This window comes from Chiloscyllium punctatum, chromosome 25 (assembly GCF_047496795.1).
Source record: "Chiloscyllium punctatum isolate Juve2018m chromosome 25, sChiPun1.3, whole genome shotgun sequence".
NCBI classification, from domain to species: domain Eukaryota; kingdom Metazoa; phylum Chordata; class Chondrichthyes; order Orectolobiformes; family Hemiscylliidae; genus Chiloscyllium; species Chiloscyllium punctatum.
In genome coordinates this window covers 42,782,254-42,808,382 of record NC_092763.1, presented here as the reverse complement: position 1 = coordinate 42,808,382, position 26,129 = coordinate 42,782,254, and the positions used below count along the sequence as shown (strand labels likewise).

The 26,129-nt window shown below is 39.2% G+C and overlaps 1 protein-coding gene across 1 annotated transcript in view; it reads right to left on the bottom strand.

Annotated features, from left to right (window-relative positions):
- The window catches only part of frmpd3 (FERM and PDZ domain containing 3), a 533,212-nt gene that overhangs the window by 127,337 nt on the left and 379,746 nt on the right, over nucleotides 1-26,129 (bottom strand). The window contains exons 6-7 of the mRNA XM_072595141.1: nucleotides 8,369-8,414; nucleotides 57-161 (exon numbers count right to left, since the gene is read on the bottom strand). Coding sequence (XP_072451242.1) covers nucleotides 57-161; nucleotides 8,369-8,414 — 151 coding nt within the window. The remainder of the gene's footprint in view (nucleotides 1-56; nucleotides 162-8,368; nucleotides 8,415-26,129) is intronic.

Here is a 26,129-nt window from a genome sequence, read left to right as displayed (position 1 = left end):
GGTGTAGGCTTTAAAATTCACCTTTTTTGACTGAAACAGAAATTATAAAGACTCACAGAACTGTTTCCGTTGATCGTGACTTCTTCAGAAAATCGTACTTTAACAGGATTCGTCCTAAGCTGTGCTTTCTTCGCTGCACTAATAAAGGCAGACTTCGGAGACTGAAAGAGTTGGAACATTATTGAGATTATGTTAAGATAGCAATATGTTGGCTGTAACCCAATACCTGGTCAAGTAAACAGTGACAAATAAATTGTTTCTTGTCCTTTTGAAATGGCAACATGTACTTTGTGAAAGGAAATGCTGTTCAAGTGTAAACTTAGTCTCATCTATTTTCCTCAAGTCTATTTTCTAACCTGGGCTTCATTTTCTCTTTAGTATTTTTGACCTGTCCAGCCTGATTTTGAATTTTTTGTTACTAACCCCTGTGATACACTCTAGTCCAAATTATGACAATAGGCTGGAAGTCTGCAGCTGAGTCTCTGATAAGACTCTTTACTGCTGATCACAAAGATTTGAGTGAATCTTCTTCTGAAGAGGAACTCTTTGCATGTTGTAATTTAAGAATAACAGATACTTTCCATGTGTTTTTGCATTGTCTTCACCAATGGATGATGCAATTTTTTCATAAAACCATACTGCTCTCCATGAAAGTCAAGTAACAATCAACTCACTCTTGCTTAGAAAATGATTGACATTACAACACTTCAGTACTGGCTGTAGGACTGTTCACTTTGCAGCCATTTTTTCAGATAGCTGTGCTGCCTCAGTATATGATGTTGCTTAATATACTCTAGAAAGGAGATTGGAGCTGACATTAGCTGCAATATTTTTGGGTAAATGTGGAATATAATATTATTAGTGGGATCACTGGTCCTAGAAAGTTTAATGTTGATCAATGGGTGCTTTTTTCCTTTTATTCCTGAGTGCGTGTAAAAAAAGTAGTTTTAATATAATAACTTATGTTCAATATGAAATACTCCATCTTGCAGTTTGCTCATGTTGCATTCCCAGCCAATGAGTGCTGAGTTATAGATGATTATATATCTTTGGTGCCAGAAAATTAACAAACAAACCTCAAAATATTAATTGAGATTGCTTCTAAACATTCCCGTGAATTGATTGCAGCAAGTTAATACTGGGGTAAGTAAGCTTCAACTATTAAGAGGTAATATTTTGCATTTGTTCCACAGTGTTCATTAAATTGGTCTTTTGCCTGTGGTAGCAAATTTATGCTTCATTTGCAGCCATCAATCTGAAAGTCCAATAAATGCAGACATTCTTAAAAGGTGTTGAGAATCTACTGCTGCTACTTAACATTTTACCTTCCATTCTTCATTTTTCAATCTTTAGCTATAACTATTCATCTCAGTCTTTTCTGCAGATTTGGCAAAAAAAAATGCTCTTTTAATTTTAAAACTTCAAGGTGACAGGAACTTTAATAGACAACAGTGATTTTATGATGCAAATCTGTGAAGAACTTAAGCACTTCTTATCAACTACCTGCGTTATACTAAAATAAAACATAGAACTGCAGGTGCTAGACAAAAACAGTAAGTGCTGAAGAAAGCAGGTCCCGGGGAGGGGAAAATTTCTCCTCTGCCTTTAGAAAAATTTCACATGAGTTCTTTGTCAACGTAGTTCCAATTTATTTACAAATAAGAATGACAATCATTTTGTTTTCCAAATTGCAACCTATTCTTAAATTAGAAAACTTAGAAAAATATCAGAGAAATGTCAAAAATGTGAATATGAACATGAAATGATGAAAATGTTTATTCCTCACTTAGTTGAAATAAGTCAGATATAAATCATTAAAGTAAAAACTCTTAGAGGTGCAAATGTGTATACTTTTATTCACCAACTACTGCCTGCCAATTGCTAATTATAGATACCTTATCTCACAAACCTTAGTTATTCGATATTCTAATTGGGAGATACTAATCAGGGATTTTTGCTTCTGTACTTGGCAACCTGTGATCTTCAAACCAGTAATGTGACCCATGGTTAAGAATAATACATACTGGAATGTTGTAACTCAAAATGTAGATCAGGCCAGAAAGCATACTGAAGAAGAGGAATAGATGAATTTAGAGAATGAAAATGGATGCTTGAAGGAAATGTTAGATAAGATTATCTATATTGTTATTTATTAGATTGATATAAAACATAATTCAGTGATTATTGCTATATTTAACAATGTCAATATTTTTTATGCAGGGCATAGGCTGCATGCTGATGCTGATAATATGGTTCGTGAAGTTCATCAATAGTCTACTGCTCCTGAGGATCTGGCCACACTTGCAAATAAATGAAATACCTTCAACTTAACAATACAAACTCTAAGGATTTACCTAAATTGTACCCAAATAACCATTATGCAAAACGTGATGTATCAGAAACATCATGTAGAGTGGGAGCTAGAAATCAAGTGTCAGCAACTGAAGAAAGGCTAGAGGCTGCCTGTGAAGATCCACCACATTTTGAGTAATCCAACATTGATGAATCAAAACCGTGCCTTTCTTTGGCATTTAGAGGGAACAAGGTTGACTTATCCTTGGCAGAGATCACCCTGGAATCAGCAAAGTATTTTTTTGTTAGCTTGTCTTCGAATGCCTATTCCAAATGCCATAGTCAACAACTATTCTACTGAATGCAGGGGCCTGAGAACACTTAAATTTCTCGTCAAAACTCAGTATTTTACAACTCTTTACTTAAAAGCACAAACACTCAAATCGATGGTTTTGCATCAGCTATAATAGGGAGACATCCTAATTTCTGTAACGGTTTCATCTTTTTGAGACCTGGATACAATGTCTGGTAGGAAGATTTAAAACTGGTCAATATATTTAATATCTATTCCAATTCAATGGTAATTTGTCAGGATTACTTAAACTAAGTTGTTATACACATGTCTGGTTTGACCGAAATGTGAATTCAGACCCGAAGAAATACGCTTGCCTCTTATCTGCACTCTGAACTAGCCAAGCAAGATAATCAGAGGTATCAATTTACTGCAGAAGAGTTGACTGAGAATAAAACTGGATGATTAACCTGATATTCAAGCACCATAACCTGAAGGGCTATGAACAAAAACTGAAAAATTGCATTAGGCTAGGTGGCTCATTATTCAGCCAGGACAGATATGGTGTACCAAATGTCTTCTTTTTGGTACTGTAAATATTCTATGATTATATTATGCTAGACTGAATAATTAAAAAGTGGCTAATTAGTGGAATGACAATAACCATCTAGAATTGCTGTTCAAGTGGCCAATTATTAGAGATTTTCGAGCAGCTTGGTCTGACCTTAACTTCAAAATTAATGTGATTACGTAGCTGAAGTCCATAACTTATATGGATCTGGATCAAGTGCTAGAAAATGTGATTAGCCTGCATAGCTTATTTCTCAGAGGGCCAACACAGTGTCATCTCCTGCTGTACCCTCCTCAGTGTTCAAAGAAATCCAGTGATGTGAGGAGAGGACTGCAAAGTGGCAAAACGAAATTTGCTCCTCTGGAGGGCCAGCACAGACAGGAGGAGTTGAATGGCCTGCTTTTGTGCTGGTAATGATTAAATGTCAATCCAGGCACTGGAAGTGGCACAAATACACCCTGCTCAGACATTGATGCCAAGTTCTCCTCACGAACATCTGGGGACTTGTGTAAATCATTGAATCATACTTTACAGCTAAAATTACAGCCACCAGCACTAGCATTCACCATTCCTGGATAGGGCCCATGGGAAGGAAAGACCCAGCTGAGGATTTGAGGACTAACTGTAGATCTTATTAAGTTTTATGGCATCAGGTCAAACAAAGTCAACAAAACCTATTGCTTATTATCCCTTACTGGGCTCCCTCAACTGATAAATCAGTTATGTCCTGTATCGAACATCATGAGGAAAAAGAAGAGGGTAGCAAACACTTAGCATATATTTTGCCTGAAGAACTTCAATATCTGACACAAAGACTGATTCACAACTGATCTATTAGCTGAGTCCAGAAGGACATAGCTGTCAGATGATGCCTGAGGCAAGCAGGAGACAACCACCAAGAGGGAAAAGCAATTTGATCTTCACCTGATGTACATTATGTCTGTTGCATATAATACATGCATAACAATGTTGGCACAATTCATGTGGAGGTCATGCCTTGTCTTTACATGGATGACACTCTCCATTCTATTAGAGTCATAGTGTCATAGAGATGTACAGCATAGAAACAGACCCTTTGGCCCAACTCATCCATGCCAACCAGATATCCTAATCTAGTCTAGTCCCATTTGCTAGCGCTCGACCCATATCCCTCTAAACTCTTCCTAAATCCCTATACCTATCCAGATGCCTTTTAAATGCTGTAATTGTGCCAGCCTCCACTACTTCCTCTGGCAGCTCATTCCATACACACACCCCCTCTGCATGAAAATGTTGCCCCTTCGGTCCCTTTTAAATTTTTCCCCTCTCGCCATAAACCTGTGTCCTCTAGTTCTGGACTCCCATGCCCCAGGGAGAAGATCTTGTCTATTTATCCTATCTATACCCCTCATGATTTTATAAAACTCTACCAAGTCACCCCTCAGCCTCTAACGCCAAAGGGAAAACAGCCCCAGCTTATTCATCCTCTTCTTATAGCTCAAATCCTCCAACCCTAGCAACATCCTTGTCAATCTTTTCTGAACCCTTTCAAGTTTCACAACATCCTTCTGATTGGAAGGAGAACAGAATTACATGTAATATTCGAAAAGTAGCCTAACCAGTGTCCTGTACAGCCGCACCATGACTTCCCAACTCCTACACTCAATGCTCTGACCAATAAAGGAGAGCATATCAAAAACCTTCTTCACTATCCTATCTACCTGTGACTCTACTTTCAAGGAACTATGAACCTGCACTCCAAGGTCTCATTGTTCAGCAACACTCCTTAGGACCTTACCATGAAGTGTATAAGTCCTGCTCTGATTTGCTTTTCCAAAATGCAGCACCTCACATTAATCTAAATTAGTCTCCATCGACCACTTGTTGGCCCATTGGCCCATCTGATAAAGATCCCATTGTACTCTGAGGTAACCTTCTTTGCTGTCTACTGCACACCAATTTTGGTATCATCTGCAAACTCACTAACTATAACTTCTATGTTCACATCCAAATCACTTATATAAATGATGAAAAGCAGTGGACCCAGCACCAATCCTTGTGGAACTCCACTGTTCACAGGCCGAGAGTCTGAAAAGCAACCTTCTACCAACAACCTCTATCTTCTACCTTTGAGCTAGTTCTGCATCCAAATGGCTAGTTCTCCCTGTATTCCCTGAGATCTAACCTTGCTAACCATTCCCCCATGGGGAACCTTGTCAAATGCCTTATTGAATTCTACATAGATCACATCCACCGCTCTGCCTTCATCAATAATCTTTGTTGCTTCCTCAAAAAACTCAATCAAGTTCATGAGATATTATTTCTCATGCACAAAGCAATGCTGACTATCTGTAGTCAGTCCTTGCCTTTCCACATACATGTAAATCCTTTCCCTCAGGATTCCCTTCAACAACTTGCCCACCACCAATGTCAGGCTCACCAGTCTATAGTACCCTGGCCTTTCCTTACCACCTTTCTTAAACAGTGGTATCATGTTAGCCAACCTCCAGTCATTGGGCACCTCACCTTTGCTATCGATGATATAAATATCTCAGCAAGATGTTCAGCAATCACATCCCTGGCTCTGACAGAGTTTGAGGGTACACCTGATCAGGTTCTGGGGATTTATCTATTTTTATGCATTTCAAGACATCGGGCGCTTCCTCCTCTGTAATATGGACATTTTTCAAGATGTCACCATCTATTTCCCCTCATTCTATATCTTCCGTGTTGTCCTCCATAGTAAACATGGTTTGGTACGAATACTGTACAAAATAGGATGAATTTGGAACTGATCCAGCAGCTCAAAACTATGCATCTATGATGTGCTTTGGGTTGTCAATAGCAGGGAAATTACTTTAACCACAATCTTAATCTCATGCCCTGTGCATTGCTCATGTCACAATTACCATTAAGCCACTGTTTAATAAGGAATGCAGAACTACCAGGAGTAGCATAACGCAGACTTAAAAAATATGATGCCAAACTGATGAAGTTATATTTGACGCACATCCTGAAGAATGTAGCTTTGGAAAAGAGCTCATTGGGAGAGAGCAGGAGACAAGACAGGAGGAGGAATTGGAATTGCCAAAGGGAGATTGTGCTGAAGGGAGAGGTGGCCTGCTGCTGGCTGAGTCGCGAATGTGGTGTTGGAGAAGCACAGCAGGTCAGGCAGCATCCGAGGAGCTGGAGAATCGATGTTTTGGGCATCCTGATGAAGGGCTTATGCACGAAGTGTTGATTCTCCTGCTCCTCAGATGCTGCCTGACCTGCTGTGCTTTTCCAGCACCACACTCTCGACCCTGATCTCCAGTATCTGCAGTCCTCTCTTTCTCCTGCTGCTGGATGAGTAGATCCAGATCTTCCAGAATGAGGGCCTTCCTCCTTCCCCAAGTAGGAGCCAGTTTGCTAGCTTCAATGGGTCACCTCACTGCCTTATGGTGCAGTGGCAGGCTATAGCACAAACTTTCTTCCTTAGGACAATCAGCAAACCTCAGTGATAGCTGCCTTGGATGTTTGAAACTCACATTCATTTCTATTCCTGCCGCTACGCCTGCCTCCATATCATTTAAGAGCTCACACTTTGGAAAATACAGAATTCAGTCATTTTCACATGAGAGGCAGAAAAAAAAGACTCCAAAATTTTCCATCTCCAAAATGAAAATTAAACCCATGGTTTATGAAAATGTTTTTGGGAAGTCACAAAAATACCAATGATCATCTTTAAGATTCAGGTACATAAAATCGATAAATTATTTTAGAAGACCCATGTCGTATCGCAAAGTTTAAAATTAAAAGGTACATTCATGCCTCAATCTAAGCAGTTACAGTCCAAGTGAGTGTAGATAAATGGGCCAGATTTTAATCCTGCTGGCCCAAATGCCAAAAATTGCTGACAGTATGCTATTTAAATGACTATCAGCCTTAATTTAAAACAGATTTTGGTTTCACAGCTGTCTGATACTTGGAGTGTACAGATCAGACCAGTTCAAAGCAGGTCTGCTTTAATTAATTTATTTTTAGATAGTCAGTACACCACTTTGGTCACCCCTGTGGCTATGGAGACAGGACAACATGGGGGCAATCAGATAGACAGTTGGTCAGGTGCTCTGAATTATGAAAGGTAGACAAGAATGTGATTAAAAAGTGCATAAAGCTACTGGAGCTGACATTTTCAAACAACTTCCCATACAAATATTTGTTTTCATAAGAATTTACATTAAAGAATTTCAGTGCATTGACTAATTTTCAGCAATGAGTGTTTCTTTAAAATTAGTGATGTGATCAGTAGATACACAACTTTAGCCTATGTCAACAAGGCTCTGGAGTTTGCCCTTGGTGCACACTACATGAGTTAACATGGAGTGGAGGGGGCAAATGTAGCAGGTAGGCCATTGAATGGAATTATTTAGCCCGAAGTTGGACCAGGGTATTGGATACAGTGTAAATATTTGGTATGGGATAGAGGGGATGTGAGTGGCCATGTGATGGGCATCCAGTGATAAAGTGGGTACGAGAAGCCTTTGTGATGGGTAAAGAGGATATATGATGGTTTGAAGGAGCAGAGTTGTGTGAGGGGGGAGAGAGTGTAAGGGATGGAGGGATGTTTCTTACCATTTAAAATTAAACTGCAGTACAATGCCATTGCAAGTGGACAAGCTTTGCACAATGCCTGAATCCACAGCCAGCAACCTCTCCTCTTGACCTAGGGACACCCAACCTGACTTCTGAAGGAACCCAGGACTCCAGAATGGTCTATGACCTTTTGGGTTCCTTTATCCTAGCTTGGGTTTTCAGAGCTTGGAAATGTCCCATCTCTGCTCTCCCAAACAAGAAAGTCAGGGCCACAGTTTGGGAAAATATTCAATTCTGAAGATAATTAGAGGGTAATTATGTAAGGTATGCTTTGCCTAGATAATACACCAAACAATATTTTTCATTGTATCTTGGTACATGTGACAATAATAATAAATTAAATCAAAATCAAAATCAGACAATTCTGAGGGAAAACCTCTGGATAGTATTCAGGAGAAGAAATCTGAAATAATAATTTAATGCAGCACCTAAGTACTGCCATGCTGTGATGGACAAGTTCAGTTTAGATCTGGAATCAGATCTAGAATATTTCTCCAATCTATGAGTAGCATTTGCTGACTGATATCCAATCGATTTTAAACCATCCCTTGTTAGGTCATTTACAGGTCGTTTATGAAAGAATTAAGAAGCACACTCACTTGATGAGGCTGAAGGACAGTCAGAATAATGGAATCCTTGCCATTCCTATTTAAAAAAAGATGAATTGCCAGTTATTATTGGGTACAGACTTCATAGTTTGGAAATTTAACCACTGATAACATTTGAGAACATTCCAAAATACAAACCAATCATTTCTGTCCCTTAATGTGTTATATCAATTTTCTTTGAGCTGAATACAGTATGTACAATTAAGTAATTTCTGGTAAATACCTAAATCCATATCAAACCCATTTTGAATTAATGAGTTTGGGAAAACAAAATTCATGGTGGTGCTAGCCTGCATGGCTGATGAAACAAAAGCTCATGGTAATTTTCAAATGTAAAACTATACAGAGAATAAGTTTCCTCCCAGTTGTTACATCTGTCTGTGATGATGGCTGGATGGATATGGATGCAGTGAAATTATGGAGGAACTGAAGAGATAGTTAGCATAGTGGAAGGCACCAGAAGCATACCAGACCATCAAGAGAGTCGGGGGCAGAGGTGATTGTTACCAAGGAGATGGTGTTGGGGAAGCTGGAAAGTCTGAAGGTGGATAAATCACCCAGACCAGATGGACTACACCCCAGCATTCTGAAGGAGATGGCTGAGGAGATTGTGGAAACACTTGCTGTGATCTTTCAGGAATCACTTAAGTCAGGGAGAGTTCCAGAGGACTGGAAAATGGCTCATGTAACACTCCTGTTTAAGAAGGGAGGGAGTCAGAAGATAGGAAACTATAGGTCTGTTAGTCTGATCCTGGTCATTGGCAAGATTTTAGAGTTCACTATGAAGAATGAGTTTCCAGAGTACTTGGAAGTGCATAGTAAAATAAGGCTGTGTTAGCATGGCTTCATCAAGGGGAGGTCATGCTAGCTAAATCAGTTAGAATTCTTTGAGGAAGTAACAAGCAAGTTAGAGAAAGGAGAACAAGTAGATGTGATTTATATGGATTTTCAGGAGGGCTTTGACAAGGTGCCATACAGGAAGCTACAAAATAAGATTAGAGCCCACGGTATTAAGGGCAAGATAATGGTGTGTATAGAGGATTAGCTGACTGGCAGACATAGAAAATGTGTATAAAAGGGTCTTTTTCAGGATAATAACCAGTGACTAGTGGAATTCCACAGGGGTCCATGTGGGCACCACAACTATTCATGTTTTATATTAATGATCTGGATGAAGGAATTGAGGCCATTGTTGCTAAGGTTGCAGATGATACAAAGATAGGTGGAGGGACAGGTAGTGTTGAGGAAGCAGGGAGACTGCAAAGTATATGGACAGGCTAAGAGAATTGTTATGACATGGGGTAAATCCTCCTGCTTAATTTAAATCAGCAACACAGAAAATATTTATCCTGTGCAGTAATCTGTGAAAATTCAAGAGGCCAAGAACTATTTAAAGTACAAATTAACAACTTTATTTCTTAATGTACAACAGAGAATAATTAACTAACAACTATTTAGAACTCCTTCCCCTAAACTATCTTTTACTTTCCCCTGTACAATACTGGTCCGACAAAAAAAATCACAGCTTTACAAAACAAAACTTATCGCAAAACTAGGCAGCTTTTAGTTCTTTCCTGTATCAGAGTCATAGCGATGTACAGCATGGAAACAGACCCTTCGGTCCTGTCTTCTCTTCTTTTTCTTGGGGATTCTGCTTCACAGGTTACTGATTGATCAAGGTACCTTTAAGGGAGCTATTTTTTGGGTGGTCTCTACATGCTGGTGGCTTGGCAGTTCTCTCCCAGGTGTTGTATCCCCAAAGCATCAGATTGTGCCATCAGCTTTTAAGATTGTCAATATGCTAAATTCAAACTTGATTTGAATTTGGTATTTTTTTTGGGTATAATTAAACTGATTGGCCTAATTTGGATCGGATTTTGTCTCTAGGCAACCCAGCTAATCTAGTTTTCGACCAACTGTTACATTGTTACCTTATTGAGAACACTTGGTGCTGTCAGGTTGTTCTGCTGGCTTTTAACTCTATGAAAGGTAAAGTACACCCACATCTTCATAACACATCTCCCCTTAAGAAAAAATAAACCATCATACTGAAAAGATGGCTTCATTTTTTTCTTCTATTTTTGAGACACCTTACCCTAACATACGGATAACTTTAATATAAGTTCACCTTAACTTCTTTCCATATACCTGTATATATATATATATATATATATATATAAAACATTAAATAAATATAAATCTCATCTAAACTTTATCAGTTAAATCCATCATAACACAACTGCGATTACATTCTTACGACCCGCAACATGTACGATTTTAAATGAAAAGTCGGTAACATAAGACTCCAATGAAAAGGTCTCATATTTTTGTTTTTAAAGCGTTTTAAGAATCTAAGCAGATTATGATCTGTGTACACAACCATCTCCGACACATTGTTCGTGACATACACATTAAAATGTAAAGCCAGTAACAAACTCAATAGTTCTTTTTCGATTGTGGAATATTTCCTTTGGTGGATGTTAATCTTTTAGTAACCATCTAGCAGTTCAACCCCATCCACATCTTTCTGTAGGAGTACAGCTCCAACTCCAATGTCACTAGCATCGATGGCAACTTTAAAAAATTTTGAAACGTTTGGTGTAGCTAAAACGGGTTTGGTGGTTAATATTGATTTCAAATGGTCAAATGCCTCCTGGCATTGTTCTGTCCATCGAAACTTTGTGTTCTTCTTTGGCAAATTGGTTAATGGTGCCACTACACTGCTGAGGTTTGGAAGAAACTTCCCATAGACTCTGCTAAGTCCGAAGAATCAAAGCACCTCTTTCTTCAAGGTTGGTCATGGAAATTCCTCGATGGCCTTCATCTTTGTGTTCCGTGGGGTCAACCATGATCGATGTTATGCCCCAAGAACGTCATTTCTGATTTCGCGAATTCAGTTTTATTTAAGTTTATCACCAGTTTTGCTTCTCATAGACATTCAAAGAGCTCTGCCAACTGTACCATGTGATCTTTCCAGAACTTAGTAAAGATCACTACATTGTCCAAATAGACTACAAATTTTGTTAACCCAGCCACAACTCTGTTCATGAGTCTTCGAAATGTGGTGGATGCTTTCTTCATTCCAAAGGGCATCACTTTAAACTGGTATAGCCCATTTCGGTTTACAAATGCAGAAATTCCTTTCGCCGACTCTGATAAAGGTACCTGCCAATAACCATGCATAAGGTCCAACCTGATGTGATAACTGGCTTGTCGGACTTTCTACATATAGTCCTTCAGTCTAATAATTGGATAGGAGTCCAATTTTGTAACGGCGTTGACCTTCTGATAATCCATGCAGAATCGTTGGGTCCCGTCTGGTTTGGGAACTAAGATGATTGGCGAACTCCACTTGCTCTGGCTTGGTTTGATGATGTCCTTGTTGAGCATGGCCTCCACCTCCATGTGGACCTGTCTGGCTTTGAAAGGGTTAAGCCGACAGGCATGTTGTTTGATTGGAGCAGTATTCCCTACGTCTACTTCATGTACAATAGCATTAGTCCTCCACATCTGATTCTTACATATGTCCTTATACTGTAGTAACAAACCTTTCAACTGTGTTCTCTGCTCCTGAGACAATTAGCTTACTAATCTATCCCACTCCTCAGGGACGTCTTCATTTTAAAATCTATTTTGAGGCACATCAAAATCCACATTATCTGGATTTGATTCCTCACTCTGTGCGGCAGTTACTAACACCTGTTTCTCCAGTTCTTTCTCTCTAGTATAATCATTTCAACATGTTCATATGACATAACCGACACCTTTTGTTTGCTATCTGGCATTTTTACTAAATAGATCACCTGACTCAACTTTTACTCAATTTGACAAGGACCACTAAATCTGGCTTTCAATGGAATTCCTATCACTGGTAACAACACTAACACATCATCCCCTCGGGAAAATGTCGGAGTCTCAGAGCTTTTATTTGGCCCTGTTTCATTATATACTGTGCCCTCTTCAGGTGCTGTTTAGCTAACTCATCTACTCTATTTAATCTCTCCCTCACCTCCGATACATAATCGAAGTGTGAGATCTCTGACTTTGGTCCTGTCAGTTTTTCTTTAATTCATTTCAATGGGTCTCTTACTTCATGACTGAATATTTACTCAAACGAGTTGAACTGAGTAGATTCATTTGCGGCATCTCTAATGGCAAACAATACGAATGGGATACCTTTATCTCAATCAATCAGGTAATCTTGACAGTATGCTCTCAATGTGTTCTTCAAAGTTTGATGCCATCTTTCTAAAGCTCTCTGGGATTCAGTTTGATATGCTCTGGATTTAAAGTGTTGTGTACCTAAGCTATCCCTAACCTCCTTAATCAACCTGGCAGTAATATTTGGCCCTTGGTCCGACTGAATCTCCCTGGGTAGCCCATACCATGTGAAGACAGCTACTAACTCATCTACCACCTTTTTTGCCTTGATACTCTAATGGAATTGCCTCCGGGAATCTGGTAGACACATCCATGATAGTTAACAAGTACTGGTTCCCACTTTCAGTTCTCGGGAGGGGACCTACACAATGAATTATAACCCATGTGAAAGGTTCTTCAAATGTGGGAATTGGCAACAAAGGGTGCTGGCTTTATTACTGCCTGTGGCTTACCTACCATTTGGCAGGTATGACACTTATGGCAAACGTTAACCACATCCTTGTGCATTCCAGGCCAATAAAAATGTTTATGTACATTAGCCTGAGTCTTTCATACCCCTCGGTGACCTCCTACAGGTAGTTCATGTGCTACCTGTAATAGCTCCTGTCTATATGTGACTGGCAACACAATCTGGTGCACTTCGGCCCATTTCTCCTCTGCACTAACCTGCCGTGGTCTCCACTTCCATCTTTGGATTCTATCTTTCAGATAATAATTCCGGAATACTCTCTGCCTCTTTTTCTGAGTACTCATCCGCATGTATATCTTTTATCATCTTGTCTTGCTGTTGCAAGTCTCTTAGCCTTTCAGGACTAAACGCTTCTGTCTGACCCACTGCCTGTTCAGGTTTTTCCTGCACCATTACATCAGGCAGGGTGTCTGCTAACTGAACCTCAACTCCTTCATCTTTCTCTTTACTTTTCACTTCATGCTGTAACTTATGATAGTGGGATCTAGTTGCTACACAGTCTGGGAAAATACCAGGATATTTCTGTTTTAACTCCTCAATTTCTTGGTCTTCCTTGGGTTCCTCCACAACTAGGGGTGTCATTCCCACCTTGGATCCTGCCAAATCATTCCCAAGAACAAACTGGAACTGACTCTGTCAATCACTCCCACTGTAACTTCTCCAGTCTTGAGTTGGCACTCCAACCTGATCTTACATAGGGGAACATTAAATTTCTGTCCATCTATTCCACAAATTGCCACACTCTTGGGTAACAGATCAGAAAGAGTGCATATTCACTCATCCCTATTAGTGACTAGTTAGATCCTGTATCTCTCAAAATTATAACCTCTTGTCCTTCTTCCCCTATTTTTTCTAAGTAAACTTTACCCGCAGAGGTAAATTCTTTGTAGAGATCAGGCTGTGCACTCTCCTGCAGCTCCTTTGCTCTTCTTGGGGTCCCCTCTGCTACCTTCAGTAATGCCACTGGCTTGGCTTCTTTTACCACATCTTTTCCCACAGCACCATTCTTTAAATGACCAGCACTGAGTTTACATGTCCCACTTTCTGACAGTGAAAACACCTTGTCCCAGTGCCCTTCTGAAACCACTGACACTGTAATTTTCTGTGTCCCACTCCATTACAGTGAAAACACCTGAGGCCTTTCACCTCCTGCCCACTCTCTTGGGCTTCTTTAACCTGCGGTAAAATCTTACCAGTGTTCCCTGATCTGGGTTTAGTAGTGTAGGATCTTCCCCTTCTCTCAACTTCTATCCCTCACAGGATGAAATTCTGGTCAGAAGCTTGTCTCACGCACCAACACGTACTCACCTGTTTATTCTGCTGCCTTCTCACTTCCTGTTCTTCCTTGTGAAATCTTACCATCTCTGGAAGTGAGTTTTTAAAACTCCTCCAGCAGAATAATCTCTCACAGAGCCTCAAAGGTCCTATCTATTTTCAAAGTACGCACTCATCTATCAAAATGACTATATTTAATTCTTTCGAACTCAACATAGGTCTGACCTGGTTCCTTCTTTGTGTTTCAATCCCTGTCTATATGCATCTGGTACCAATTCATACGCACTTAAAATAGCCTCTTTAACCTCTTCATAATCTCTTGCCTCCTCCTCTAACAGTTTGGCAAATACCTCACTTGCTCTGGCCTACCAGTTCTGTCTGAACTAGCATTACCCATAAATCCTCAGACTACTCCATCTGCCTAGCCAATTTTTCAAATGAAATAAAGATGACTTTGGCATCCTTCTCATCAAAATGCGGCAGAATTTTGACATATTTGTATATATCACCCCCTTCTCTTTTAATGTCCATCCTGTTAACTTGACCTTGCTGACTAAGTTGCAACTTCTCAAGTTCAAATTCTTTCTATTTTTGCTCAGCTTAGAAACTTCTCTTTATTTCTTTTTTTTGCTCATCTAAGAACTTTCTCTCTTTTTTCCTCTCTCCTTCTCTTCTCTCTCTTTCTCTCTAATTATCTCTCTCTTTGTTTATCTTCTAACTCCATTTTTCTCACTTGTAATTTAAATTTTTCTACCTCTACTGCACTTATCTGTTTCTCTGACACACCTAAGTGTTTGGGTAATTCCCTTACAATTTCAGCTTTACTTTCGTCCTTGGTTAAACCCAAATCTATCATTTGCTAATTCTAAAAGTAAGGCCTTTTCTTTTCTTCGAAGCTTTCTTGGCAAACTTGAGAATTATCTTCAAATTCTAGAACATCTTTAGCAATTTTAAGAGCCGTTTCTCTCACTTTTAATTTAATCAACCACAAGTCACCGAAAGTAAACAAATTGCCGCACCTACATTTTATTTAAAGATCTAGGACACTAACCTGCAAGTGCTTAGATCTGCTAGGATTTTTTTGTACCCCCAAATCTATTCAACTCTATCCAAACCAGTTCAAATCCTGACAATGAGCCCCCAAACTGTTACGACACAGAGTAAACCCTCCTGCTTAATTTAAACCAGCAACACAGAAAATATTTATCCTGTGCAGTAATCTGTGAAAATTCAAGAGCCAAGAACTATTTAAAGTACAAATTAACAACTTTATTTCTTAAAGTATAACAGAGAATAATTAAGTAACAACTATTTGCAACTCCTTCCTCCAACTTAACTTTTACTTTCCCCTCTACAATGCTGGTCCGATAAAAATTCTGATTAAGATTTACAAAACAAAACCTCTTATCTCAAAACCAGGCAGTTTTGGATTCTTCTAGGAGAAAATGAGGACTGCACATGCTGGAGATCAGAGCTGAAAATGTGTTGCTGGAAAAGTGCAGCATGTCAGGCAGCATCCAAGGAGCAGGAGAATCGATATTTCGGGCATGAGCCCTTCATGAAGAAGGGCTCATGCCCGAAAAATCGATTCTCCTGCTCCTTGGATTCCACTTTGCAGGTTACTGATCGATCAACAGAGCTATGTTTTGGGCAGTTTCTCCATGTTGGTGGTTTGGCAGTTCTCCTCCCAACTGTTCAATTTTCCCCGGTCTTATACCCCAAAACATCAGATTGTGTCATTGGCTTTTAAGATTGTCAATATACTCAGTTCAAACTTGATTGGAATCTGGTATTTTTCGGGGTATTATTTAAACTGATTGGCCTAATTCAAACCTGATTTTGTCTCCAGGCAACCCAGCTCACCTAGCTTTCAACCAACTGTTACATTGTTACCTTATTGAGAACAGTTGGTGCTGTCAGGTCGTTCTGCTAGCTTCTAATTTTCTTAAAGGTACAGTACACCCACATCTTCATAACAGAGTGGGCAGATGGAATACAATGCGGGAAAGTGTGAGGTTATGTACTTTGGTAGGAAGAAGAGGGTAAATTATTTTTTGAACAGGGAAAGGCTTCAGAAACCTAAAGCACAAGCAGACTTGAAAGTCCTAGCTCAAGATTCTCTTAAAGTTATCATGCAGGTTCAGTTGTCAGTTAGGAAGGCAAATGCAATGCTAGCACTCATCTCAAGAGGGCTAGAATATAAGAGCAGAGATATACTGCCAAGGCTGTATAAGGCTCTGGTCAGACTGCATTTGGAATTTTCTGAGCAGTTTTGAGCATCATATGTAAGGAAGGATGTACTGGTGTTGGAGGGGGTCTAGAAGATGCTTACAAGAATGAATCCAGGGACAAAGAGCTTGTCATATGAGGAGTGGTTGAGGACTCTGAGTCTGTATTTGATGGAGTTTAGAAGGATGAGGGGCATCTGATAGAAACGTATAGAATACTGAGTGGTCTATGTACAGTGGATGTAGAGATGCTTCCACTCATTGGAGAGGCTAGGACCTAAAGGCACAGCCTCAGAATGAAGAGTCGACCCTTTGCAACTGACTAAGGATGAAATTTTCAGCCAGTGTATGGTGAATCTGTGAAACACATTGCCGCAGAGGGCTATGGAGCCAAGCTATTGAGTATATTTAAGACAGAGATAAATAGATTCTTGATTAGTAAGAGGAATCAAAGGTTACAGGGAGAAGACAGAAAAATGGGGTTGAGAGTCGTATCAGCCATGATCGAATGTGGAGCGGAGTCTGTAGGGCGAATAGCCTTATCAGCTCCTATATATTATGGTCTGATGGATAATCTCTGGAACAGACAGACATTCTCATGCTCTACGTAATGTGGGAGATGTGTGGACCTAAAAATAACTGATGAGATCAAGAGGGCTTCCTGCAATGAAATAGCACTTATGTTTATGGCTTTAATGTACGTAGTTCCACCTTTGGATTCATGTCATACCAACATAATAAGTGGCTAGTTCTTGGAAAAATGAAACTTCGAGAAAAGAGAACAATATATATCCTCTCCTGTTTGATATTTTGTGTGGAATCATTTTCAAATCATGGAAAGTTATTAGTGTATGAAATGTTATCAGATTGTACAAGGGAAATGGAATATTTAGTCAAAAGATGATTTTTTTGTGGAGGGACACTGCTGATCCAAAGTAGGATTCTTGTGATGATATCATAACTAAACAGAATCAATATATTTGATGAACTCTACATGTTCCACATTGCTTTGACTCTCCTGAATGTAACCTTGCACAGTTACCTCATTCAGTAAATCATGTCACATGATTTTATTATGCATGACTGCTTTTATGCTTTTTTACACATTTAAAAATGACAACGATTTACAGGTTTACATTTTATACTCTGTATATAAGTGGACCACAATTTCAGAAGGATTTTTGGAGGTTTCAAAGATCAACAAATAATCTGTAATTTGTGATTGTTGAAAATAAGGGAATAGTCTAGATCTAGAGTATATGGATGATCAGCTGTATCATAAGGTAATTCACAAGAGGTCTGTTGGAAAATTTCGGGTTCAAGATATAAGACTGCATGTAGTACATATGCAGTGGCCTCACAATTTTTCTAAAGTCTAAATTCACTACCTATGATGCTGCAAAACACCAAAAATGTCCATTTGTATTTAAAAAAAATCAGAGCTTTCAAATCAAATAATTATCACCCAATCGTCCTTGTGTTACTTAATTTTAGCAGGACTAGGTGCTCAATGCAGTTGACACATGTAATCCTTCCATATCCCTGTTAAATGAGGGATCCTTCACAAGGTTTCTTCAAACTCCGAAAACAATATCTCAACCTGCTTCAGTTTGCTCGCCACCTTGACATGTATGTTATGCTCAAAGGAAAATTAAGAAGTAAAATTTGAGAACACAGCTCAACGAATTAAAATTTCCTTTAAGTCACTATCAACAATATCATGGAAGTAGAGACATTAGAATTCTTGTGTCTGGTACTCATTCTGTCAGATACACCACCAACTATTAAAACAAATAATCACAAAGAACATTTGACAAAATGTTTAATTTTAACATTTGCCAAATTGAACAAATTAATACCAAACAAGATTTGTACTCAATAAAGGCATAAAATGGAAAATTACCAAAATATTGATACAGGTCATTCTCCTATAACACACGTTTCGTTAACATGAATTTGCTGTAATGTGATTGATGAGTTGGGGACACTACTTCGAAAGCGCGATTTTTCTATAATGCGGGGTTGCATTAGAAAGCAAGTATCGCATTACAGAAGAATTACCTGTACATTTAATTTTTGAATTGTTTCACTGGGGTACTATGTAGGAAATCAAGCTCTGTGATTCCTGAAATCATCATAAAAATTAAAGGTTTTATGTAAATACCCAAACTTCCCCAATGTGCTTGCTTCCTCAGATTCTGGCTGACAGAAAGCACGGACCATGTTTGTATACTTAACAACATTGACTATTTATTACACATAGTTTCAAAGCAATTATGAAATGTAAACATACATGTCGATTAGATAAAACAGCCCTATGCAGACACCAAACAAACTTGGTGTTATGGTTAGAGGGAAAACTAGGAAGGCAGATTAATCATCCCTGTTCACAGGCTTCACTGAGATGATCCTTTTGGCCTGTCAGGACTTGCTGTTCATTGATCTCTCTCTCTCTTTCCCCAGGTTTTTTCTCTTCTTTGCATGAGACACAGAACAACTGGTTCTCAATTATAACCTATTGGTTCAAAACCACAGCTTACAGCAACTGGTGAGGAAAAATAAATTGGTTTTCTTTAGGCTTTGGGTCTTCTTTTTTACTGAAGAGGCAAACCCAGCACCTTCTTTTCCAAAGGTCTAAAGGTTTTTCAGTCTGGATCACACCCACAAACTACCTGAGAGCCAATCGCATTATTTGACATGCAGAAGGCCTTTGACATTGATAACTAAACACATTTACTTTTTGCTGGGTGAATCTAATGTTTTACAAGCTATTTGGCTCCAATTCATCTACAACTAACCCACCATCACTGGTTGAACAAGCAACAAGTATGAACAACACTTACAATTAAGTGTCAACAGTTAGTTTTTAAAAAGTATAGCAATCCTTTTCACAATACAGGGATAGGGTAGAGGGTAGGTCTAGGTGGGAAGCTCTTTGGAAGTTTAGTGTGGGCTGCTTCCACACTGTAGGGATTCCATGATTTGTTGGCTTTAAAAATTGTTCCTTTCCTATTTCATTCAAAAATACAGAAGTATAAAAAAACTGGCATTTTACAAAGTAACCTCCTGTGCTTAAAGTATGTTAAACAAAATTCTCCATTGCCCCTGAATGCTCTGAAACCCTGGAGTTTGATTTTATGTGGCTGGCATCCCAAAGCTTTATTGGTGTCAGAAGACACATGAGATAATAAGCTATAATTTTCAACTGTGCTTACATTATGATAATTTTGATGGCAAGGCTGGTAGAAAGAGAATGGCACTTGGTCCAGTAGTTTTACATTGAATTCCTCTCCACTACAAACCCATTCATGCCCATCATTTCTCCCATCCCTTAAAGTCCTAAAATCCCACTCTCTTTCGTGGACATATATTAGCTCAACCTCCAAGTTTCAACTGCAAATTAAAAATACTCGTCTAGAACCCAATTCCCTGTTTATTCTCTGTTTCCACTTTGCTCTTTATGGCATTTTATCTCATTTCTTTTCTAGATCCCTAGAATTAGCTTTTCTTTTCATGCACAGCATGTTTTCAGATGCTTTTGTTTTGCCAATCTCACCAAAAAGGGGTAATGCTGCACTAGGTTTGTCCTCAATAAAAAATATTAGTCCCCAATAATATCTTACATTTAAATTGACTGAAGTGGGTGTTGTCAAGCTTTCAGCTTGATTTTTTTCCCCACTTTGTGCCCAAACCCTTGACCAAAGTTAGTACCACCACTGTATAATAGCATAAGGAGTAACTCCGTAATATTCCCAAGGTTGGTATTACTTTCAAGCAACCGTTGGTTTCTTAGAAAGTTTATCTTACTTTGCCAGTGTCTTGATTTTCACTTTGGGAGCTAGAAAGAGTTTATGTTCTGCAAACTAATTCTATTCCAGATTAGCATCCTTCTGTAAGCTCAGTTTCTGCTCCACCATTGGCATATCTGACTCACATTAGTAGGACTCTGATTGTCCCTATAGATTTCTCTCAGAATTAGAATAATTAGTGCTACTTTCATGCTCCCTGATCTTAACATTTTTGCTGTTTGCTTACTTTCCAAATCACAGTCTATGATCTGCTTTAGTTATTCTTTGGACCTATTTCACTGGATTCACTTGAGCAGAATCGTCAATCTTCTGCTACAAGAACAGATGAATGAGTTAGTTGATCAGCTATCATTGTACTGAATGGTGGCACAAGCTTGAATGACTGAATAGCTGACTCCTACTGTCATTTTCTATGTTTCCATGTTCCTGAGTTTGATGCCCTACAGCTTTATCTGAGACAAACTCATCTGCACTGACTTCAGGGATTTATCTGTCATCTTCATGTGGCCCTACGTGGAGCGCTGCTGTTAGAACTTCTTTGACTTTGACTGTTCCTTGCCTTTCTCTTGATCAAATGGATCCATTGGTACACAGTGCTGAGGAGAGGGCAGTGGATATTCCCACCCAACTCCAGGATCAAGGTGTCTTTCCCTTTGACCTCCTGATTCCAATGGACAGTTTTTTAAAGATTACTTTACAGTGTGGAAACAGGCCCTTTGGCCCAACAAGTCCACACCGACCTTCCAAAGAGCAACTCATCCAGACCCATTCCCCTACATTTACCACTTCATCAAAAACTACGGGCAAATAGCATGGCCAATTCACCTAACCTGAACATTTTTGGACTGTGGGAGGAAACTGGAGCACCCGGAGGAAACCCACGCAGACACTGGGAGAATGTGCAAACTCCACACAGACAGTTGCCTGACGTGGGAATTGCCTGAGGTCTCTGGCGCTGTGAGGCAGCAGTGCTAACCACTGTGCCACTGTGCTGCAGAAATTAGTTAAATTAGTTGACACTCTGCCCCTCAAATAACTCCTGTACACAATCCCTCTCCACAGCCAAATCTGAACTTCCACAATAGTTTGTGGACTGTCAAACTGATACTGCTCTAAAATGCAAGAAATGGCAGAGATTAAACAGGATTAATCCAAACAGCAAAAATAATGACAAAATAGATGGTAAAAGTTACAAAAAGTAGGTATGAAGAAAGTTTGCAAAGGTTACTGAAGATTAGTTAAAGGTGATATTTTAGTCAAAACTGTTTTTAGTAAAAAGTAAGTGGAACAAAGCTGCAGAATCGCAGATGCACAGACAGAGGTTAAGAGTTGGGAACACATAAACAAAAGGGCAAAGTCTGGAATGCAGATAGTATGGATCAGGTAGGCCACATAATCAGTGAAGATAAAGAAGGCCTGGGCAAATACAAATACAAAGAGCACACAAATGATATATGAATTGTGGGAAATCAGTAAACTAGCATTGGGACATCTGTGAATTGATCACAAAGAATTTAATACATGACTTGTTATGAAAACTAGAAACCTACAGGACTTTGCAGAGTGCAATGTGAGACTGATAAGGCTGATTCTCCTTTCATTCACTCGAATAAACAATTGTAACATGTACCTCAATTTCTTGGTAGATGTCAAGCTAAAAGATAATGATCAAAACCAATATATAAATAATTACACTTAGATTGAGAGGAATAAATAGGTGACGAGTAATGTGGATTCCTGGAAAGTGTTTGTGGTGATAATATTGTGGAAAATAACAAAATGGTGGATAGGTTGAATAATTACACAACATCATAATTGACTGTAGATGGACCCTATGGAATCATAGAATCCCTATGGTGTGGAAGCAAGCCAGTTGGCCATTTGAGTCCACACCAACCCGCCGAAGAACATCCCATCCAGACCCAACTCGTCGCTGTCACCTTGCATATCCCATAGCTAATCCACCTAGGCCGCACATCTTTGAACTGTGGGAAGAAACCAGAGAACCTGAAGGAAACATATGCAGACACAGGGAGAATGTGCAAACTCCACACAGACAGTCGCTGAAGACTGGAATCGAACATAGATCCCTGGCACTGAGGCAGCAGTGTTAACCACTGAGTCACAGTGACGCAGGAAAGGGTTGTTAAACTGGATCCTGATGCTGGATGTCCAGAAACCACCAAAATGGGTCTGGCAGGTAGAGGGCAGTCTAAGTACCATTCCAAGGTTCTTCATCACTCAAGCTCCCTCTTGTGTGGATGGGCCAACAGCCTGGGCGACAGTTAGAGTGCAGACTGTGTAATAGAGCAAATGAGGTCACAACCAGCTCAGAGTCTCAAGAAGGATGTCCTGAATTCCTAATGACACTGCACTGGGCTGCCCCTTTTCTCTTCTGCAGCAGCTACTTACAACTAGGCTTTGAATCACTGAATGTCCCTCCCTCATCCAGTTTGAGCTCTAGCGTCTTCCTCTCTTTCTTCCAGATAACTCCTCTGTCTAAGTGTTACAGTGACAGAGAGAGCTGCGCAACAATATCCAGCTCACTTCAGTGCAGGACATTATCTGTCCTTGATAACTCAACAAAGGCTTTTCTATTTGGCCTCTCCCAGGGTTTACAAAATATCTCTGAAGTCCTTTCTCATTTCTCTTCCCTAATGATCTTCTCTTGGTAAATAAGGCAGGGCAAGTGACTGAAGTGTTAGTGGGGGATTGGGACCCGTGTTCATAATTCTATTAGGTTTAAAATAGTTAAAGTTCTTAATTGGAGTAAGGCAAATTTTGACAGTACAAGACAGGAATTTTCAAAAGTTGATTGGAGTGGACTGTTTGCAGATAAAGGGACAACTGGCAAGTGGGAGGCTTTCAAAACGGAGATAATGAGAGTTCAGAGGCATTATGTTCCTATTAGAGTGAAGGGTAAGGCTGGTAAGATTAGGGAAAAACAGATGAATAAAGATTTTGAGGCTGTGGTTTAGAATAAGAAAGAGCCCCATATCACATACAGACAAGTGGGATTAATTAAATCTCTTGAAGAGTATAAGGGGTGTATGAGTATTCTTAAATAGGGACGTTGGGAGGGTGAAAAGGGATATGAGACAGCCTTAGCAGATAAGGTTAAGGATAATCCAAAGAGAACCTACAAGTACATCAAGAGAAAGGGACCAACTAGAGAGAGAGAGTAGGATCACTTAGAGTTCAAATAAGTCATCATGTGTGCACCTTTGGGGGATGGGAAAGATAATATAAACAAATATTTTGCAACAGTTTTACCGTGAAGAAAGAACTCGAGGCTAGAGAACTCAAAGAAATTAATATTGATGTCAGAAGTTCTGAGGAAAGAACTGGGCCCAAAATGTTAACTTTGATTTCTCTTCACAGATGCTGCCAGACCTACTGAGCTTTTCCAGCAACTTCTGTTTTGTTTCTGATTTCAAGCATCCAAAATTCTTTCGGTTTTTATTTGAAGAGGGAAGGACTGATTAGGGGTAGTCAGCATGATTTTGTGTGTGGGAGATGGTGCCTCACAAACCTATTTGAGTTTTCTGAAGATGTAGCCAAAAATATCGATGAGGACAGAATAGTCGACATTATCTTCATGAACTTTAGTAAGCCTTTAACAATGTTCCACATGGTAGACTAATTAGTAAAGTTAGATCACTGGGGATTCAGGGATTGGATTGCCAATTGGATGCAAAATTGATTTGATAGTAGGAGGCAATGAGAGGTAGTGGAGGGTTGTTTTTTGGATTGGAGGCCTATGACAGGAGGTGTTCCACAGGGATTGGTGCTCGGTCCACTTTTGTTCATCATTTATATAAATGATTTGGTTGAGAATATTGGAAGCATTGTTAGTAATTTTGTGGATCACAACAAAATCGGTGGTATAGTCAACAATAAAGAATATCTAAGATTACAAAAGGGATCTTGATCAATAGGGCAAATGGGCTGAGGAGTGGCCGATGGAGTTTAACTTGGACAAATGCGAGGTATTATGTTTTGGAAAAACAAACAAGAACAATGGTAGGGTCATGTATAATGTTGTAAAACAGAGAGACCTAGGGGTTCAGGTACATAGTTCTTTGAAAGTTGCATCAAAGGTAGACAAGGAGGTTAAGATGATATTTAGGCATGGTTACCTTTATTGCTCAGATCATTGACTATAAAAGTTGGGTCATGTTGAGGTTATATAGGACTTTGGCGAGGCCACTTTTGGAGTACTGCATGCAGTTCTGGGTTGCCCTGTTGTATGAAAGATTTTATTAAATTGGAGAGGATTCAGAAAAAAATTCACCAGGAAGTTGATGGAATTGGAGGGTTTGAGCTATAAGGAGAGGCTGGGTAAGCTGGGATTTTTTCATTGGAGCATAGAGATTGACAGGTGACCTTATAGAGGTTTATAAAATCATGAGGGGCATAGTTAAGGTGAATAGCAAAGGTCTTTTCCCTAGGGAGGATAAGTTCAAAACAAGGGTGCATATTTTTAAGGTGAGAGAAGAAAGACTTAAAACGGACCCAAGGGGCAACTTTTTCACACAGAAGGTGGTTCGTATATGGAATGAACTTCGAGGGGAAGTGTTAGATGCAAATACAGTTACAATATTGAAAACACTTTTGGATAAGTACAAGAATAGGAAAGGTTTAGATGGATATGTTTAGTTTGGGAAACCTGGTTAGCATGGACAAGTTGTATCTGTTGTGTGCTGCATGACTATGTCTCTATGTCAGAAATCTGAAAAGAAGCAAATATTGAATCTGAAACAAACTCACCAAAAATAGTATCACTAAAATTGCAGTAATGAAGAAAATAATGGCACTAAATTATATCAAAATTCCAGGACCAGGCAATTTCTATCCAAGAGTTTTAATGGAATGCAATGAGAACATTAATGCCTTAACTATACATTTGCAAATTCTCCTGATTTGGAAACCATTTCTTCAGATTGGAAAATTTAGTGTCACTCTGCTATTCAAGAAAGGCTGATGCTCGAAACGTCAATTCTCCTGTTCCTTGGATGCTGCCTGACCTACTGCGCTTTTCCAGCAACACATTTTCAGCACTATTCAAGAAAGGTAACAGGAAAATGAGGAAATTGTGGATCATTTAGCCAACTGTTGTTGGGAAATTGCTAGAATCTACAGTTGAGGATAGGATGATTGAACCCCTTGAAAATGTTTAGCTGCTCAGAAAAAAACAAACATGGATCTTTAAAGGATTGGTTGTACCTGACAAATCTGACTGCATATTTTGAAGAGGTAGCTAGGTAGTGGACAGGAGAATGTCTATAGGTATTAATTAAATGGACTTCTAGAGGCAACAGGAAAACACCTCATATGAGACTGTGAGCTAAAGCTAAAGCTAAAGCTGAAGGTAAATCATTGATCTCTGTAAGAAATTGGCTGAGTGTCAAGAGATAAAGAATGGGGATAATGGGCAGTTTCTGTGAGTGACAGTATGAGACCAGTTGTATCCTGCAAGGAACTATATTGAGGTCTCAGGTATTCACTGCCTTTATTAGTGAGGTGGATTATAGAAAGCCACATATCCGAATTTGCCAACTACACATGACATTGGTATTGTGAGGACAACAGATGAATGCATAAATGATGAGATATTTTGTAAAGAAGCAAAGTCTGTGTCAAATAGACAGCAATGTAAGCAAACGTGAGGTTATTCACTTTGAAACAAAGAAGGATAAAATTGTACTTCTAATATGATAAAAAGCTACAAACTATAGAGATTTAAATAATGAAGTTATCATGAACAGATACATAAAGTTATCAAATTGAATAGAATACTCACCTTTAAA